Raw genomic sequence first — 15541 nt, 5'->3', positions numbered from 1 at the left:
GTTCTAAAATCATATCCAATCAAGTTTTAAATTTTTTAAACTATTAATACATGTTATCTAGTTAATTTCCAGAAAGTTGGTAATAATTTATACTTTCTCCTAAAAAAGCAGAGGCAATAGCTGCATAGGATTCATCTCATTATCACCAACATGACTACTTCTCAAAATCTTTACCGCTTGTGTTTCATTATTGTTTTGATTTCAATTTCTATGCTTACAAAACTACAGTTTTTTTCATGTATTTATTGATAACATGTATCTCCTATTAATTGCTTATGGACCAAATTCATTTTTTTCTAGTGGAATATTAAGTTATTTCTTATTTGTATGAACTCTCAGTTTGTTAAGATATCAAGCTTTTTAGGCCAGATTTGTTGAATTCTTTCTTACTTTATTATTTGTTGGGTTTTTATTTGTTTATTACATTTCTGACAGAGAATTTTTTAATTTTCACATAATCAAAATTATCACATTTTTCCTTTGTGTTTAGAAAGCTATCCCATTCCAAGATTAGGTAAATATTACCCTACATTTTCCTCTGTCATTTATATGTTTTGGATTTTTTACATTTTACTCTTTCTCTGTGGAATTAAATTTGTAGTATTTTCTCCCAGTCAATCAGATGACTCAATACCATTTACTCATAATTGTTAGGTCCTCAACTAATAGGTAATGTAACCTTGACCACATCCACATCCTAAACTCTTACTTTTACTAGATTCTGTTTCTGGTTTACTTTAACCCCATTTGTCTGTTGATTCTTCCTCCAGAACATCCTGTTTTAATTACCATAACTGTATAGTACATTACAATGTCTTCTAGAGAAAAGCCTGCTTTACTACTGGTCTTCCTAAAGAGTTTTTAAACTTTCATTCTATTTATTGTTCAAGATGAACTTTAGAACCCTTGGCCAAGTTTCCAGAAAACAATAGCAGCAATATGATTTTGATTAAAATTACATTGAATATGTACATTCGAGAAGAATTAAAATGTGGACAGTATTGATTCCTCCTTTCTAGGAAGATGATACCTTTTTCCATACATCCAAGTTTTCTTTTATGTCTCCTGTTGGTTTTATTGTTTTCTTCATACAGAATGTGCATTATCACTCAGTAAGTTTATTCTTAGATCATTTATATTTTAATACCATATTGAACGATTTTTATCTTCATATTTTCTAACTGGTTATCACCACTATGCCAGAAAGTTGTTAATTTTTGTATATTTGTTTTATATTGAATCAACTAATTCAACTCTCATTTTTCTAACAGTTTTTTAGTTTTTCTAAATATCTTTGCTTTACTATGTAAACAATAATTTTAACTGATATGATAATTTTTTATCTTTTTCTATATTTTACTTCTTAGTAGGTTGGCATGAATGGGATCATGAACAGCATTGTCATGATTCTGGTCTTAATATAAATACCTTTATAATAATAATAATAATTGCTAAGTTTTACTGAGTGCTTTTGATATGGTAGCCACTTTGCCAAGGAATTTGGGTAAATTACTTCCTTTAATTTTCCTAATTATTGTAGGAAAAAAGTTACTATTGTAATTCTATTTTAAAGGTGATGAAATGAAAAAAAAATAAAGGTGATGAAATGGAGGCTCTACAGCAGAAATATATCCAAGGTTAGCCAACTAGTCAATAGCAAAGCAGGATTCAACCTCACTTTGGTTTGACTTTAGAGCTCAAGCTTATAAAAAATATAACTAATATTACATTCTAGAATGTTAAGTAAGTGTGAGTTGATAAGCATTTAAAAGATTTTTTATTATACTTTTGGTTGAAAAAGGAGATGGGAGAGAGAAGAGTAGGCTGACTCTAGGCAAATAAAACACAGACATGAAGAGTACATTAATGATGCAGGAAAAGTACAGCATAAGATGCTCCTCCATAGTTCTTCAAGCCGTGTGTGAACACCAAGATCAATTACTAAGGAAAATAATCTATTTCAAAGACCGAGGCATCTAAGGGGTTATTATTATTCCCACACAAATAGCAAAGCTGTGTCATGTGACCTCTTGGTCATTTCAATTTCCAAAAATTTCTCAAGAAAATATTTTGGTCTCATTAATTCAGATTTTTGATTCACTGAAATTTGATTCAGCCAAAAGGTGGGGTGGAGGTGATTCATGCTATTTAAGTCACATCTTGGCAAGAAGCTGAGTTGCGGGAGATGGTGTGCCTCCTTTTCCAGTGTGAAAAAAAAGAAATTCAGCAATGCTGAAAATAAAGTCTCTTAGAGTGTTACACAAAATTATGTATTTCTGCAGCATACCCTGGGTTACTGACTGTGTAATAGCCCTGCTGGACTCCCACCCCTGCATGAAGCCCATGCCTGAAGCATTATGATCAGCATGGAGAAACATGAACATCTTGCTTTTTCACCAGACAATTTCATTGTTGGTGTTAGGGAGCGAAGCTCTTCCTCAGAAACAGTTACATAAAAGTTTTTAGCTTTAAATGTCACACTTTTTTAGAAAGGGGACAATTGATTGGGGCTAATTAGGTATTAATTTAAGAATGCAATTTTTTACAAGTTTCAGGAAAGCATACCCTTGGCCAGTGAACAGAGAGGCAGCTTGATCTGAGTGAACAAGCACAGGATTGCACTTCGTACTCAGGTTCTAGTCCTGGTCCTGTTGGGCACGGCTCTTAACCTATCAGCCCTCAGTTTATTCATTTGACAGTTGGTAATAATAACATTGCTGCCATTTCCTTCATAGGGCTTCTAGGAGATTGAAAAAGGAGTATAAGTGGAAAAGTGCCTTTGAAAACTGAAATACAATTGACATGTGTAAGGAAAGATACAACAGTTTCTAGGAGGCTCTCCCTAAAGAGCAGTCATATTTATTGCTCACCCAAAGTCCTCTGAAAAAGACAAATAGTCATCAACAGTAATAGAGTTCTGCAGAGCCAGCCTGTTTCCATTTCAATTCAAAGCCCTTGAGGCAGCAAACTTTCAATCCAGGCACTACCCCCGAGTCTCCAGTAAATTTGTCTGTTTCCCCAATACATGTGGTAAACACTTGAACAGAAGCATCAGACTATTCCTGATCATATTATCCTATCAGGCAGTGATAATCACAATTTAAAGGCGAAAGGAGAAATGACCTATTGTACATGGACTTTCTGAGAGGCCTTGGAGAGAGATGCCATGTGATCCCAGGACCACTTGGTAACTCAAGCTCTGGGTCACCACATGGCTCCTTCTTCCCCTCAGTCCCTTCAGCCAGTCATTTCTTTATACACTGTACAGTGGCTCTGTGTACTGGGGACTGAGCTTAAATTGAGCTTGAGACAGGGGCCATGGAATGATTGAGTAGTGAATTAGATAGAAAATTGTGGCTTTTGCGCCCTAAGTGAGAGAATCACTGCATTCAACCAGCTGCTACAACTTGAGTATTTCTCACTTCTTTTGACATTTTTTCAACAGGGGAACTTGATGTAAAACATATTTGTCTCTTTAGATGCTCAAGAGCTGCCTTTTTTTCCCTCAACCTTCTTTTAAAATCTGCCCTCCACATTGTGAATGTTCTTTAGCCATTGTCAGCATAGACTGTGACCTGTGTAAGTCACTGCTCAAGAAGGAGTTCAAGAAGGGAAAAATGTAAATCTTAAATTCACTCCAGGCTCACCAAGCCCCAATCAAAATAATCAGCCAGGAACGTGACATACAGGAGTATAAGAAACTGAATGTAAAAGGCAAAGACACCACAGGGAGGATTTGTTTCTCATATTGGTTTGGGGGGTTTTACACAAAACTATTCCCTTCCCAAGAGGTGCTCAAAATTGAGTCAAATTTGAAAACTGTAAAAATCCCTGAATTCATTTATTTGCATTTGTTCATTCATGCATAAACACAATTGGCTGTCCGAGACCAGGCAAACAAGGGCACTGGTTATACACAGCAAACTTTATTTCAACACACATGACTTAAGCCTGCTCCATGCCTGGTACTATGCTAGGACCTGAGAGAAAAAAGGAAATGAGTAAGATTCAGGTTCTGGCCTCCAGGGATTGACACATAACTCTGATCCAAGACAGAGTAAGAAAACTACTAGACGAGAAACATGAAATGCTTTGGCAGCCTCCCTGACTGATCCACAGCTTTTAAAAAATAAAGCTTCATGAGCATGGGTTAGGTTAAGGATAAGATAGCCAAAGCCTCCAACCCCATTCACGATTTGATGCCACCCAGATGGAAGACGCTCTTCCCAGCCTCATAGCCTGCCATGCCCATGACACAACTAGCCACTCACCGTTTTTCAAACATGTGCCAACATTTACTCTTTCAGTTCTTTGTTCACAAGGCTCTGTCTGACTAGAATGCCTTTTCACCCTCTTCACCACCTAGAAATCCCTTACTCTTCCCCTAAGATCCAACTCAGTGATCTGCAAGGTGAAAATGAACAATGAGATGTCATCCCAAGGTCTCTCCCAGCCTATAAGTCAATGATATGTGAATTTAAGAAGTATATCAAACAGTTTACCTTCCTTGAACCATGAAGTCATTCCAGATACCCTGAGTCATAATTCCTCTTGGTCCTCTGAACTTCCATCGCACATGCTGCTAAAGTACTGAACATACCAAATTGTAATTAGATGCTTATTTATTAGTTTATCCTTCCAACTAGACTGGGTACAGCTCAAGGGCAGGGTCTGCATCTTATTTAATTTTTATTTTATATAATCAACAGTTACATGGCCATAACTATGTGCCAACCACTATTCCAAGTGTATTGCATGTATTTATCTATTTAATCCTCACAAAAACCCTATGAGATAGATACCACCATTATCTCATCTTGCCCATGAGGGAACCGAGACATAGAGTTGAAACAACATGCCCAAGGTCATACAGCCGGTAAGCGGTGATCCATGATATGAACCTGGCTCTTAAGTGCTACATTATGCTGTTTTTACTTATCTTTGTACCCTCAGTGCTTTGCCCAGAGGTCTAGTATTTAAAATGTGGAGCTCAATAAATGTGTCTTAGCTGACTAAATGAATGAGCAGATGATCACTACTGGTTAGCCCTAGCTGGATTTTCTTGAAAATTTCTAGGCTATAGAAGTTAAGGGTAATAAGCAGACTTGGAGAAGGTTCAGAGAAACTCAAGAAGATGGAAATGAAGAATTATACCTAAGGATTTAGGTTGCTTAGCTTTGAGAAGCAAAAGCTGAGGGCTGCTTTCATAATTATCTTCAAGGCCAGGAAGGTTGATTCCTGAGGACAGTGACTGAGTTGTTTTTCTCCACCTCCAGGAAGGATGAAGAAGCAGAACTGGTCCTAAGCTGCAAAGGGTGTCATTTAAATCCACCCCAAGGAAGAATTTCCTTAACCTAAGAATTGTTTGTTAGACCTAAGAATGAGCTATGGAGAGAAACTGTATAAGGTCATCTATCTTCAACCCTTGGACTTGCTTCTGCTCAGAGTGAAGAGCATGTAGGGTGGAAACAAACAACGACAGGTTACCCCAGGCTCTCTTCTAACTTTATGAAGCTATGATATTTGAATCTAAGAAATACATCAAACACTTTACTTTCCTGGACCAAAATGAATGAATGAATGAGTGAATGAGTCCCACATAATTTAAAAAGCAACAACAAAAAACTACAACCAGCAAGGAAAGGAGTCTTCTTAAACATACCATTGTGTCAGAAATGTAACAATGAAGAAGAAAAGGAACTTGTTTTCTAACTAACTAAACTCTTACATGGTCTATGTTCAAATGTTTCTTGCTAGGTCCATTGCACCTTTGACATAAAGTTAGAACTGGTCAGTCTACAACCTCAGATGCCAACTTTGACCCAACAACACCATTTAATCACCTGATAGATTACTTTGGTATCTTGAAGCAGATTTCTCTAAACAAGAAGTAAACTCAAAATGTGAGTCATTATTCCATTTTGATCCCAATGTAAGGTGCCTCAAACATTAAAAAAATGAATCCTTTCCTGAGAACAGAAAACACCATCAAACCTATTTATTTTCTTTCCTACATGGAAACCAAAATGCAAATAGTAATGGAATTTGAAGGGAATTGGAAGAGGAAGAGAGTACACAAAATTATTTCTGTATTTGGCATTATTTCAATGACACAATTCTGCTTTATTTTCAATTAGTGGAAATAAAATCTTACACTCATGTGATGCTTTACAGCAGACAAAGTTCTTTCAAACACACAGTATTTCACTGAATTTTTACCGGGGAGGTAGATCTTTTGCTTCCCATCTTATGGAGAACAAAACAGCTCAGAGAGGGAGGGACTTGCCTGAAGCTACACATCTAGGACCAGTAGACCTTCCCTAGTTAGACCTCCAGCTTCCAGGCCTACCATTTCCCATACATCATAGCCTATTGGACATAGAACTGATGAGTACTGGGCAAGACTTGTTAGAAGCCTCCTTCACCATGTGCAACCTTTTTGGGAGCAATGGAGTTAGCCTGCACCACGTTGAGAAACTCAGCTAATCCAATAACCTTAGGAGACCTGTTGAACTCAGAAAGAGACAAGTACAAGAGACTGTTCTCTCTGCCTCATGTAAAGCATATCCACCATTAGTGAAGTAGGAGAGCCGGGATTCTGATTTTAACTCAGCCTTTTACTGCTCAAAAATTATGTTCCTCCTCAGACTTCAAGGTATATTACAAAGCTGCAATCATCAAGACAGTATGGTAATGTCACAAAGACAGAAACATAGATCAATGGAACAGAATAGAGAGCCCAGAAATGGACCCTCAACTCTATGGTCAACTAATCTTCAACAAAGCAGGAAGAATATCCAATGGAAAAATAGACAGTCTCTTCAACAAATGGTGTTGGGAAAATTTGACAGCCACACACAGAAGAATGAAACTGGACCACGTTCTTACACCATACACAAAAATAAACTCAAAATGGATGAAAGACCTAAATGTGAGTCAGGAATCCATCAAAATCCAAGAGGAGAATACAGGCAGCAACCTTTTTAACCTCAGCCACAGCAACTTCCTGCTAGACACGTCTCCAAAGGCAAGGGAAACAAAAGCAAAAATGAGCTATCGGGACTTCATCAGAATTAAAAGCTTTTGCACAGCAAAGGAAACAGTTAACAAAACTAAAAGGCAACCTACAGAATGGGAGAAGATATTTGCAAATGACTTATCAGATAAAGGGCAAGTATCCAAAATCTATAAAGAACTTATCAAGCTCAACACCCAAAAAAACCAAAAAATCCAGTCAAGAAATGGGCAGAAGGGGCGCCTGGGTGGCTCAGTCGTTAAGCGTCCGCCTTCGGTTCAGGTCATGATCCCAGGATCCTGGGATCGAGCCCTGCATCGGGCTCCCTGCACTGCGGGAAGCCTGCTTCTCCCTCTTCTACTCCCCCTGCTTGTGTTCCCTCTCTCGCTGTGTCTCTCTCTCTGTCAAATAAATAAATAAAGTCTTAAAAAAAAAAAAAAAGAAATGGGCAGAAGACATCAACAAACATTTCTCCAAAGAGGACATACAAATGGTCAACAGACACATGAAAAAATGCTCAACGTCACTCAGCATCAGGGAAATACAAATCAAAACCACAATGAGATATTACCTCACACCAGTTAGAATGACTAAAATTAACAACACAGGAAACAACAGATGTTGGCAAGAATGTGGAGAAAGGGGAACACTCTTACACATTGATGGCAATGCAAACTGGTGCAGCTACTCTGGAAAACAGTATAAAGTTTCCTCAAAAAGTTAAAAATAGAACTACCCTACATCCCAGCAATTGCACTATTAGGTATTTATCCAAAGGGGCACCTGCACCCCAATGTTTATAGCAATAATGTCCACAATAGTCAAAATATGGAAAGAGCCCATATGTCCATCGACAGATGGATGGATAAAGAAGATGTGGTACATATATATGCAATGGAATATTATTCAACCATCAAAAAGGATGAAATCTTGCCATTTGCAATGACATGGATGGAACCAGAATGTATTATGCTAAGTGAAATAAGTCAGTCAGAGAAAGACAAATACCATATGATTTCACTCATATGGAATTTAAGAAACAAAACAGATGAACATAGGGGAAGGAAAGGAAAAATAAAATAAGATGAAAACAGAGAGGGAGGCAAACCATAACAGACTCTTAACTATAGGAAACAAATTGAGGGTTGCTGGAGGGGAGATGGGTAGGAGGATGGGGTGCTTGGGTGATGCGCATTAAGGAGGGCACTTGATATAATGAGCACTGGGTTGTAACACTTAAATTCTACCCTTGAAACTAATAATACAGTGTATGTTAACCTGGCCCAAATGCCATCTACTCTGTAAAATCATCCCCGCCCCCGGCACCATGTGGTTAGACATAATCCTACGGTGCTTACAAACCCTGGATCCAGTCTGCTTTGGCCCAGGCCCCATGTACTAATTAAGTGCTCTTAACCTCTCTGAAACTTCCTCATCTATAAAATGAAGATAGTACTCATACCTCCCTAATGCCACAATAAGGATTCTATGAGTTAATATAAGGAAAATGCTTAAAACAGCTCTTGACACAAAGTAAGCTCTTGATCAGTGTATTCCTGATATTATTACCTTCTGTGAGATTTCTGAGCCCTCACAGGGTTTTGTTTATCCTCTAAAATACTATATTACTCATATATATTATAACTCTTCTCCACTATTTTGTTAGTTATTATCCACCCCATCATAAGCCCAGAGATCATCTTCTTTCTGGTAATCTCTTTTCAGATAATGCCACCCATATCCACCTAGACACCCTAAAGAAAAACTTGGGGGGCCATTTGACTCTTTCCATATCCTCAACCCCTACATCAATCAATCACCAAATCCTGAGGTTCGTATCTTTTAGATATTTCTGAATTCCTCCTCCATCTCCATCTTGTTTCCATAATCCAACCAGCCCTTACTAAAATAGTGAAGCAGCTTCTTAACTGGGTTTCTGGCCTCTACTCTTACCATACCCCAATTTATCCTCCACACTAAAATCAGAATGATCTTTCTTTAAAAAAAAAAAAATGATCCTTATGTCATACCTCTGCTTAAAATCTATCCATGGCTCCCCACTGCCATTTGAAGCTGTTTGGTCTGGCCACATAGGACCTTTCTACTCTCTCCCTCTTTAGACTCATCTCCCACCACTCCTTCCTCACCTTGAAAGACTAGAACCTAGGACAACTGGCTGCTTAACACCTACCTTAGAGTCTCTCCCATTCCTGTCTCTGACCTGTTCTCTCTCGGTCTGAATGCTCTTCCCAGTTCTTTGTCTGGCTTAAAGCCTTCTCTTTGTTTAATTAGCTCCAGTATTACCTCCTCCATGGGGCTATTCTTCAGTGTTTCCATGATACAGAGCATTTTATGGTTATTCTATAATTATAACCACCTGCTGCACTTGCCCCACCATGACCTCAAGTTCAAGGGCACTGCCTTTAGCCACTTTCTCATCCACTTAACTGTGGATATGCTTTGCACATAGTAGGTATTCAAAGAAACACTGAATAGCTGAATGCATTACATAGACAACAGGTAGACAGTAGCTGACACATACAGTGTGCGCTATGGGTCACTTAACAGTACTTACCGAAGTGCTCTTCTAAGCACTTTCCATAAATTAACACATTTATTCCTCACAACAACCCTATATGGTAGCTAGGATAATTATGTCCATTTTACAGGTGAATAGAGGATGAAACTGAAGTACAGAGAGGTTAAAAACTTTACCAGGTTACATAGTTAGACATTGATGACACCAAGTTTAGAATCCAGAAGACTGGCTCTGAATCCCATGTTCTTGACACTTATGCTGTGGCACCTGTCCAGACAGGGATATCATGATAAATAAAGATACCTAAACAGACACAGATAGTATTGTCTAGCTCCAATTTTATGGATGAGAAAGTTGAGACATAGGAAGTTCATGGAGAAGTGGTCCAGAGAAAAGAAAGCCAAAGCTCAGAATGGTAATCTCTGCCCCTCACTAACCAGCTGTGGGACTCGGGGCAGTCACTCGGCCTCCCTGGGCCTTGGTTCTTCAAGTGCAAAATCAGGGCCAGATCATGTCTCAGTTTTCTTCCAGCTCACATCTGCAATTCCCTCAGTTCAGCAAGCTTCATCAGGGTTGAGTGTGTGCCAGACTCAGTGCTAAGTGCAGAGGCACAGAGGCAAACAAGATGCATCTCTGCCCCAAGAAATTTATCATCTTGTGGGGGAGACAGGCACAGACAGACAGTATTGACAGACAAGTTCAAAATGGCCACACTGCAATCACATCAGTTATTTTAAAGGAAATGACCCCAAGATACAATGTTATCCAGAAACAAGTCTTTTGACCCTCCATAAGGTCTTTCAACTGACAATTGCCCAGAACAAGAAAGTAGCAGCATGTCCCCTCCCACCTTTCCTTCAAGGCCTCACTCAAGCATAATTCCCTCATTTTACAAGTGAAGAAGCAAAGTCTCTGCTTTAAGTTTGCCAGTGGTCAGATGGTTACCTGGTGGCATAAGCCACCGCCACTTCTGTTCCCAAGATTCTCCCATAGCTGGGCTATAAGAGGTAGGAGCATTAACTTTGACACAGCCACTGTTGTTTTCCAGTATAGGTTATATGCCTAAATGGATTTTCAGATTTACAGTTGATTCTAGAAATTGCATCTACTTCATTTCCAACTCCATGGGTAAGCTGGTTCATTTGAGGCAAACAGCATCCAATTAAAATATATTCTGAAGAAGTGAGTGAGCAAGCCATTTTTGCTCAACTCTTAATTTAAAACACAAACACACAAAAAAAACAAAAATAACAACTATCAGGGGGACTTCTCAAAGACCAAATCCCATCACATCATTGTGAGATGAGATAGTTAAAATATGGACGATCAAAATATAATTTGAAAATACACTCTGAGAGGCAGCCTTGTGTAAGAGCAGAGGCCTGAGAGCCAGTCTCAGTGGATGCACATCTCTTTTCAGCATCTTAGCAGCTGTGTGACCTTAGGCATGTTCCCTAACACCACTGAGTCTCAGTCTCCCCTCCTGTGCAATAGGATTAAATAATATCTATCTGTCAGAGTACTTGTAAGAATTAGAAATGTAACTTTGTGCCTGGTATAGAATAAGGGTTAAAAAATAAACTATTACAAAACATTTTATTAAAGTCTTAATGATTCAGAGATTGATTATTCTATTAGAAGATTGTCATGCTTTCTCCCTTTCTTCCTTTTGCTTCCTGCCTGCCCACGTCACAGCTGCTCATAAACTATTATTCCGTGAGATAAAAAATGAGATAAAATTCAATTCAGATCACACAGCAACAAAAGTGGAATTGGCATTGGAGTCAAACAGGCCTGAACGTGGGCACTGGATGGCTTTTGACAGGTTATATAACCTCCTCGAGTCTTCATTTCTTCATCCATAAAATGGAGGCAATCATATAAACCTTCTAGGCTTCTTACAAAGATATGAACAACCACACACACACACACACACACACACACACACACACACACACACACACACAAAACCCCTAGCACTGTGACTGGTAAATAGTAGGTAGATAGGAAAGTATTGGATCATTTCCAGTAAGAAATGTAGTACTTGGCTAAATTAAATCTTCAACATCACTCACAATTTGTTTTAAAAAGCCAGCTTCATCACTAGCATGGATGGCTAAAGGAAGTCATTCTCACAAAGCTCTTGCATCTGGTGCCATCAGATTTCATTTCCTCCCCTGGGGACAGCTTGACTGTCAGCAGAAGTGGGGAGACTTTGTGCATATGGGGACCTGGCCTGGCCATACTGATGACTGGAGGGTGGGGGCAGGGGCAATCCTCAAAGAGGGGAGGCAGGTGAAGCTGGAGCTGACACAATTGACATATTTTCCATCCACTGCCATGCATTTCCAAGAGTCAGGGAGACCAAACCAGAGATTAGGATGTCCTTTTCATAAGCACTACTTCCAATACAGAAGAGCTTCAGTTATCAAATGACAAGGGTTGACCAGCTATACAGGATCACATCTTTGGAAGCAAGTAGCAAAGAGCGTATGTTCATTATTTGCCTTTGAGAAATTACTAAGCTAAAGGTTCATGAATGCTGACATTATAGGACATGTGCTTTTTTACATAAACATTTGGATTTCATGTTTCTAATTTAAATATTTTGTCTACAGAGATCTCTGAGTCATCTGCTCACATCCTTCCTCCTTTAATCCTCCCTTGAGGCAAAGACTATATATATAAAATGCTAACTTTCTAAAGAAAAACACATAAACAAAAGACAAAAACCCTAAAGTCACAACTACCTACCATAAAATATCTGAATATTTGTTTAGACCCCCTGGAGACCCACCACATGATATTCTCAAAGTAGCACGCAGAGATTCATTCTGTATCCCTTCCTACTTCCTAAATAATGCTCCCACTCAAAGTGGAAGGACGCCAATTTCATGGCAGGCTGGAGGATGTTTTTTTCGGAAGCTCCTTACTTAACATCACATTGCTTAGAACAGAACATACCTGTCAATATCAGTGCCACATTTCTCTAAAATTTCTCCTGCAGAGGAGAAATTTTATGAAAAGTTTCCCTCTTTTTACAAAAAGAGAGAATTATTTTTTATAATTGATGTTGAAAATCAACTAATTCCTGAATCACCATTTTTTTCTGTGAAACATTCTGCTATAGACAAAATGGATAATCACAGTTTCACTTTATCCAGCACCACCCAAAAGAAATGCTTCATGCATGGAAGTGTTCTTTCTCCATAAGGCAGCGGCATTTAAGAAAAAAAAAAAAGCTCTGGCTTCGCTCTTCAATATTGTTGTCTAATTAAATAGCAATGCAGTGGATGCATAAAAATATGCATTAGAGGTGTGTAATGTGTAATGTGAAGAAGAGTAATCAAAGCCATTCAACAGGATTTAGGAAGGGATTTCAGTTGGCAGCTTACGAGACAGGAGCATATAATTTTGCTAATTTGAAATAGGTATTGTAACGTATAAACATTACTGCTTTGCATATTTTAATGAAAACTGCCTCTACACCAAAATGAATCCTTTAGCTTGAACTCTCTGCATACCACAGAGCTTCTACCTATTATGAGTTCAGCATAAATAAGAAAGGCACGCAAGCTGCATTAAAAGAATGGTCACCTCATTAAAATAGGTTAAAACCAAGCCCCTTATTCCAACCTACTATAACACCATAAAGTAAGTCTGATGACAGGTGTTGTATTAAATTTTTATATTATAATGAACTTGTACTTACACAAACCAAATCTGCACGTTTCCTTTGATATACACCTGCAACTTGTTAATTCAAGGGCCTTTATTAAGAAAGTATAAATTTAGCAACATCTATAGATTTGTAAAACTCTATTAGCTTGCTTGAGAATGTAGAGTAAATTCATTTGGAGTCTTATTTGCATGGTTTACAAAGAGATGGAAATTAATGAGGACTTTTCCCAAATGGATGTACCTGCAAATAATGCAGTTCTGCAAACAGACTGATGTGAATTACCTACACTTGGGCTAAAGAGTTGAGAGAGAGATCTGGGTCCGTCCAGAGCTGAGGACATCACTTACCTGCCAGCTCGCTTCTCGCTGAAGGCCTTTTTTCCAGTCTTCTTCCAGCCTGGGGGAGGTCTCATCCATTGCTGATGCTGCTTGCACAAACTGGATCCGCCAGTGGCTGTTCCTCCCTTTCGTTGCAAGCCTTTACCAAAGCGGCAGCGAGGACAGTTCAGGGGCAGACTGTCATGGAGAAAATGCCAGGCCAGAGGATGAGGGATCGGGCAGGGAGAAGCCACACAGGAATAAATCTGGGATACATGGGGCTACCCTGACAGCTGCCAACTGGCCAGGCAGGAGGCCAGCTCAGCCATTGAGCATCCAGAGATTAGGAAAAACTAAGCTCCAGGACCAGCGAACAATGGGTCATTCTTATGCTTCTGGCATAAAGGTCAGAGGAGGGAAGTGTGAAGGCATGCTCTACTAGAAATATGCATTTCTATGTGTGCTCCCATCGTCTCCTCATCCCAACACACACACTCACAAACACACACACACACACCAGAATTTGCATTGTTCTGCAGGGTTGTATCAATAGGCTGGAATATCACGGAAGTAATAAGCTACTTTACATAGAAGCAACACTTTTCATTTGAACACATCTCCCCCAGCACCATATGAATCACTCAGCAGCCAGTAAACATGAAAAATAGCAAACTCCCTTGGGTGAAAAAGAGACTGATCCCTATAGTTGAATCCTGAGCACCTACAGTCCCTGGTTTCTCCCCATGGGATGTTTTGCCACAGACACTCAACCTTGATCATGGACCTCAACCCTTTTCCCAAATGATTATCCAGAAGGATCAGAGGCTTCAGTTTGGACAGACTCCTCAAAATGTGGGGCTAAACCAAGCCAGATCCAACCAAACTCTGTCCTGCTTCAGTAGTTTCTCACACAAAATGACCCTCTCTCGCTATTCAGAATTGATTACCTATAGTTTTAAGGTGTGTTAGCTGGGGCTACTGTCAATAGCACCTATTTCTTTTCAGTTAGCACAGTGGTTCTCAAACTTGACTGCACAACAGAATCAACTGGAAAGCTTTGTAAAAATACGGTTGCAAGGCTTCATCCCCTTGAGAACCCAGGATTAAAATCACAGAACTCAGTTTTGGGTATCATTTGAGGTTTCTCTAATCTAATCACTCTTCCGATGCTTGAATCCCCATGACCCTGTCAATACCCCTCCAAACAATGCTTAAACCACCATAGATGGCAAACTCACCACCTCTTGAGACTCGAGACAGTCTTGGTCCATGGTTGATAGCTTTGCCCCCAAATAAATCGATATCCTTCCCCTTGTCACTTCCATAGCTGCACTGTTTTTTTTTTTTTTAATTCCATAAGGAATAAGACTAAAATCTATTCTGTAGGACAACCCTTCAAAGATCCAAGGACAATAGTGGTCCCTGCCTCAAATCTCTGCTGAAGTGTCTCTTTTCAAGGTGAGATGTTGCTAGTTCCTTCAGCAAACTATATGAGAGGCCTTTGGGTAATTTCTCCATCCTGGTTACTGGCCTCAAAATACATTCCACTACCTCTAGTGATAGTGATTGTAATATTCCAGAATCCAGTGTAGTATTTCTGCTATGATCTAGCATTGTACATAGAGCTTAATTATCACATGCCTTATTTGGAAAATCCTCCCAATAACAACCACCATAATAATAATAATAAGAGCAGCCAGCATTTACTGAGCTTGGACCTAGGTACACAGCACTGTTCCAAGTGTTTCATTAGCCTTACCTCATTCATTCTTTACACAGATTCTATGAAGTCATCATTATGCTCCTGATTTATAGGTGAAGAATTCAAGAAGCAAAGACATCTGCCCAGGTGATGGTCCAGGATTTAACTCAGATCTGGCTGCAGTGTTCTAGATCCCTCCTTCAAGCCAGTTCATGCTCTTTTATTTGTGCAGTCTCGGATTGCATTGCCTGTCTTGACAGTCACACCTCACTGATATGATGTCACT

The 15541-nt window shown here is 39.1% G+C and overlaps 1 protein-coding gene across 2 annotated transcripts in view; it reads right to left on the bottom strand.

The window, feature by feature from the left end:
- Nucleotides 1-13667, bottom strand: part of PPARGC1A (PPARG coactivator 1 alpha) — a 299724-nt gene extending 286057 nt beyond the window's left edge. Inside the window, exon 1 of one of the 2 annotated variants that reach the window (XM_028088353.2) lies at nucleotides 13584-13667. In XM_028088353.2, coding sequence (XP_027944154.1) covers nucleotides 13584-13652 — 69 coding nt within the window. In that variant the 5' untranslated portion in view covers nucleotides 13653-13667. The remainder of the gene's footprint in view (nucleotides 1-13583) is intronic. The other variant, XM_028088372.1, reaches the window with a different exon arrangement.
- Between the last annotated feature and the right edge of the window lie 1874 nt (nucleotides 13668-15541).

The sequence above is a fragment of the Eumetopias jubatus genome, unplaced genomic scaffold (assembly GCF_037043125.1).
Source record: "Eumetopias jubatus isolate StellerSeaLion01/CBP00866 unplaced genomic scaffold, mEumJub1_p1.0 scaffold_2, whole genome shotgun sequence".
Classification (NCBI taxonomy): Eukaryota; Metazoa; Chordata; class Mammalia; order Carnivora; family Otariidae; genus Eumetopias; species Eumetopias jubatus.
This window is presented reverse-complemented; position numbering and strand designations above follow the sequence as displayed.